The sequence below is a fragment of the Priapulus caudatus genome, unplaced genomic scaffold (genome assembly GCF_000485595.1).
Source record: "Priapulus caudatus unplaced genomic scaffold, Priapulus_caudatus-5.0.1 Scaffold534, whole genome shotgun sequence".
NCBI classification, from domain to species: Eukaryota; Metazoa; Priapulida; class Priapulimorpha; order Priapulimorphida; family Priapulidae; genus Priapulus; species Priapulus caudatus.
In genome coordinates this window covers 66,102-69,675 of record NW_014577595.1, presented here as the reverse complement: position 1 = coordinate 69,675, position 3,574 = coordinate 66,102, and the positions used below count along the sequence as shown (strand labels likewise).

The 3,574-nt window shown below is 48.6% G+C and overlaps 1 protein-coding gene across 1 annotated transcript in view; it reads right to left on the bottom strand.

Annotated features, from left to right (window-relative positions):
- LOC106811387 (protein FAM102A-like) overlaps positions 1-3,574 on the bottom strand; it is a gene marked incomplete at its 3' end in the record, with an annotated part of 59,256 nt that overhangs the window by 2,282 nt on the left and 53,400 nt on the right. Inside the window, exons 4-5 of the mRNA XM_014814976.1 lie at positions 893-1,083; positions 112-293 (exon numbers count right to left, since the gene is read on the bottom strand). Coding sequence (XP_014670462.1) covers positions 112-293; positions 893-1,083 — 373 coding nt within the window. The remainder of the gene's footprint in view (positions 1-111; positions 294-892; positions 1,084-3,574) is intronic.

Genomic DNA, 3,574 nt, shown 5'->3' with positions numbered 1-3,574 from the left:
CTCTCTCTCTCTTGCTCTCTTTTCACACTCTCTCTCTATCTCTTGCCCTCGCTCGCTCCTCTCCCCCTCCCCTCCCTCCCTCCCTCCCTCCCTCCCTCACCACACACGCACCTGACGTGAGAATGCTCGGCCGGTCCTTCTTCGGGAGACTTCCGAAGCCGCTGCTCCCGGACGCGATGCTTCCCGAGCCGCCCGTGCTGTCCGTGCCGTCTCCCTTCTTCGTCATCTCCAGCTGCTGCAGCATGTCGGCCGGCAGCTCCCCCGGCAGCAGCAGCGCTGGCTTCACGCTCGCACTGAAACGCAGCCGGAGCGGGACGATGTTTAGCGTACAATCGTGAGGGTAGCGGGAGAGAACCGGGAGCAAGTCACGTACGTTACGTACGCATGTACGCTTACACGCACAACTAGCCACGTGAAAAGTACGGCTATTCCTAGCCAACACCCCAGAGTAGCTTTACCTTTTTCGGTTTACCTTTTTAAAACTTTTTTTTCTAGCCACATGATACATGCCATCGTATGACACCCGCGTCACTATTCTCATAGATTACAGATATACTAAGAGATATACTACAGATTAACAGATACCCCTCACTACCTCACTAGCAACACCCCCTCCCCCAACCTCCTAGCTGCCAACACCCTCTCCCCCATCACCACCTACAGCAAGCACCCCCACCACGCCTCACCACATCTCACCACCCCTCACCACATCTCACCACATCTCACCACCCCTCACCACATCTCACCACCCCACACCACCCCTCACCACCTCTCACCACACCTCACCACCTCTCACCACACCTCACCACACCTCACCACATCTCACCACCCCTCACCACCCCGCACCACCACCCACCACCCCTCACCACCACCCACCGCGCGCGCGGCTCACATTTTGAAGCAGTGGTCGCCCGACAGCAGCGTCATGTTGATTTTGATCTTCAGTATGGAGTTGTCCTGCCGACGCTTGCTGTCGTATCCCTCCAGCAGGTAGCGCCGCGAGATGGTGCCGCAGCCGGCGAACTCCGCGAGGTTCACGTCCGCGTAGCCGAGCTTCTGGAACGCCCGGCCTCCCTTCATCTCCTGCGAACATAGCAAGGAACAACACGAGCGATGAGTTAACGATGACGTAAGCAGTGAGTTCACTTCTGGAACGCCCGGCTTCCCTTAATCTCCTGCAAACATAGCGAGGAACAACACGAACGATGAGTTAACGCTGAAGTAACGCACACGAGGGATCCTAACAACATAAACTCGCGTAGAGTCGAGCCTGCGTTAGTCCGGTTCACCCTGAACAAGATTGCATATTAGTTATTGCAAATTAGATAAGAAACAAATTAAGTTAGATGCCTTGTAATTTTTAACATAACATAGCATATCAGTTATTGCATATTACTATTAGATAAGACAAGTAGCGTCTGTACGGCACAACAAATACATCGCCGTATAGAAGCAAATGTGATATCATAGGAAAGCTGATCAGAACGAACATTGAAGGACGCTTTTAGCAAATTCCCCGAGTGGCCATTATGAGGCGAAATCACTTTTGTTAAACCAGACACCTGTCTAATAGTGTCTATAAAGGAGACTTTTGACATTTCTCCTGAGTGACCTTTAAAAGGCTATCGTCATATCGGCCTCACATAACGGCCACTAGATGTCAGCACAGCACCGTGTCGAGTGCAGTGCACTGCAGCTTTTACTGCTGTTCTGCACTTTTTACTTGGAAGCATCTCGGGAGGTGTGGAAATAAGTCTGGCAGCCACTCAGTAATATCCAAGCGCAGCTTGCGTACAGTACGTTCAAGTGTTGCACCAATATAACCACGATATTATTAAAATGACGTGGCGCTGATCTTTGAACTCGCGATGAGTGGCGAAATCACGAGCATTCTACTCATACCCCGGTAGCCATATATAGTCATCTTCAAAATCAGATTTAAATCCTCAGGACCTGTTTTAATTAAATTAATTAAATTAAAATAAATTAGGATCCCGTTAGACATATATAATATCAGGAGTTAATAATGATAAATTTGTCATTATTAACTCCTGATAATATTCAGTATATAACATATCAGTTATTACATAATAGATAAGACAAGTAGCTTCTGTTTGGCAGAACAAATACATCACCTTATAGAAGCAAATGTAATACGAAAGCAAACAGTGAGAGTCGGTATATTTTATGCCATCAGGAGCGTATAATGACAAATATTTGTCATTATACGCTCCTGATGTCATGTAATGTAATATTTTCGCTTTTCTATCGCGCGTGTTTGCCTCGCTACAACCGAGTGTGCGGATAAGACACCATGACTACATACACAGCCGTGTTCAGAATTTCTGATTAATTCACTTAGGCAACGTTGCGTTATTTTTAACATCGCACCAGTCTTTGCGCATTTGCAGAAACTTGTCAGTACAGGCGCTAACGCTTCTCAGTCCCCATCCGATAGTTTGAGATTCATCGAGGCAACGTTGCGTTTTTGTAACATCGCACCAGTCTTTGCGCGTTTGCAGACTTTCCAGCCAGCAGTAGCAGCAGCAGGTTTCTTTGTTGTCACTCTACATCTCTACGTTATGCAATACGACTCTGTACTTTTGCTACGTTGCACAGCACTCGCGCTAACTAGCACTAACCCTTCTTACAGAGACTCGCCAGCCAACACTCGCGCTAACTAGCACTAACCCTTCTTACAGAGACTCGCCAGCCAACACTCACGCTAACTCGCACTAACCCTTCTTACAGAGACTCGCCAGCCAACACTCACGTTAACTCGCACTAACCCTTCTTACAGAGACTCGCCAGCCAACACTCACGTTAACTCGCACTAACCCTTCTTACAGAGACTCGCCAGCCAACACTCACGCTAACTCGCACTAACCCTTCTTACAGAGACTCGCCAGCCAACACTCACGCTAACTCGCACTAACCCTTCTTACAGAGACTCGTCAGCCAACACTCACGCTAACTCGCACTAACCCTTCTTACAGAGACTCGCCAGCCAACACTCACGTTAACTCGCACTAACCCTTCTCAGACACGTTCATAGTTTTCCATTCACCAAAGCAACGTTGCATTTTTAACATCATCGCAACGTGCTTGCTGAGACTCGCCAGCCAACACTCGCGCTAACTCGCGTGAACCCTTCTCACGCTCAAGGAAGTAAATATAATTATATTTATTATTATTATATATATATTATAATATAATTATATATTAATAAATATAGTTATATTTAGCCCCTTGCTCACCCTGATGTCACATGTGCGGCACATGCGCTGCAGGCGACCGAGCAAACGATCTCATTAACGACATCATGTAACCAGGATGCACAGCATCGTGACAGCAGCAGCAATAGCGCTGCCGCAGACGACCTGTGAATCTGAAGCCCACAAATTAAGATCGTTAGCCGCGCTCGCGATCTCGATCGAGTACATGTGCGAGGCAGAGGCTTGCACCGTCTCTGCGGGATGCGGATCCACCACGCAGATTCTCGCTTCATCTGATGCCACACTGCTGCTGCTGTCAGCGTCGCTGCTGCTGCTGCTGCTGGTCAGCGTCGCTGCTG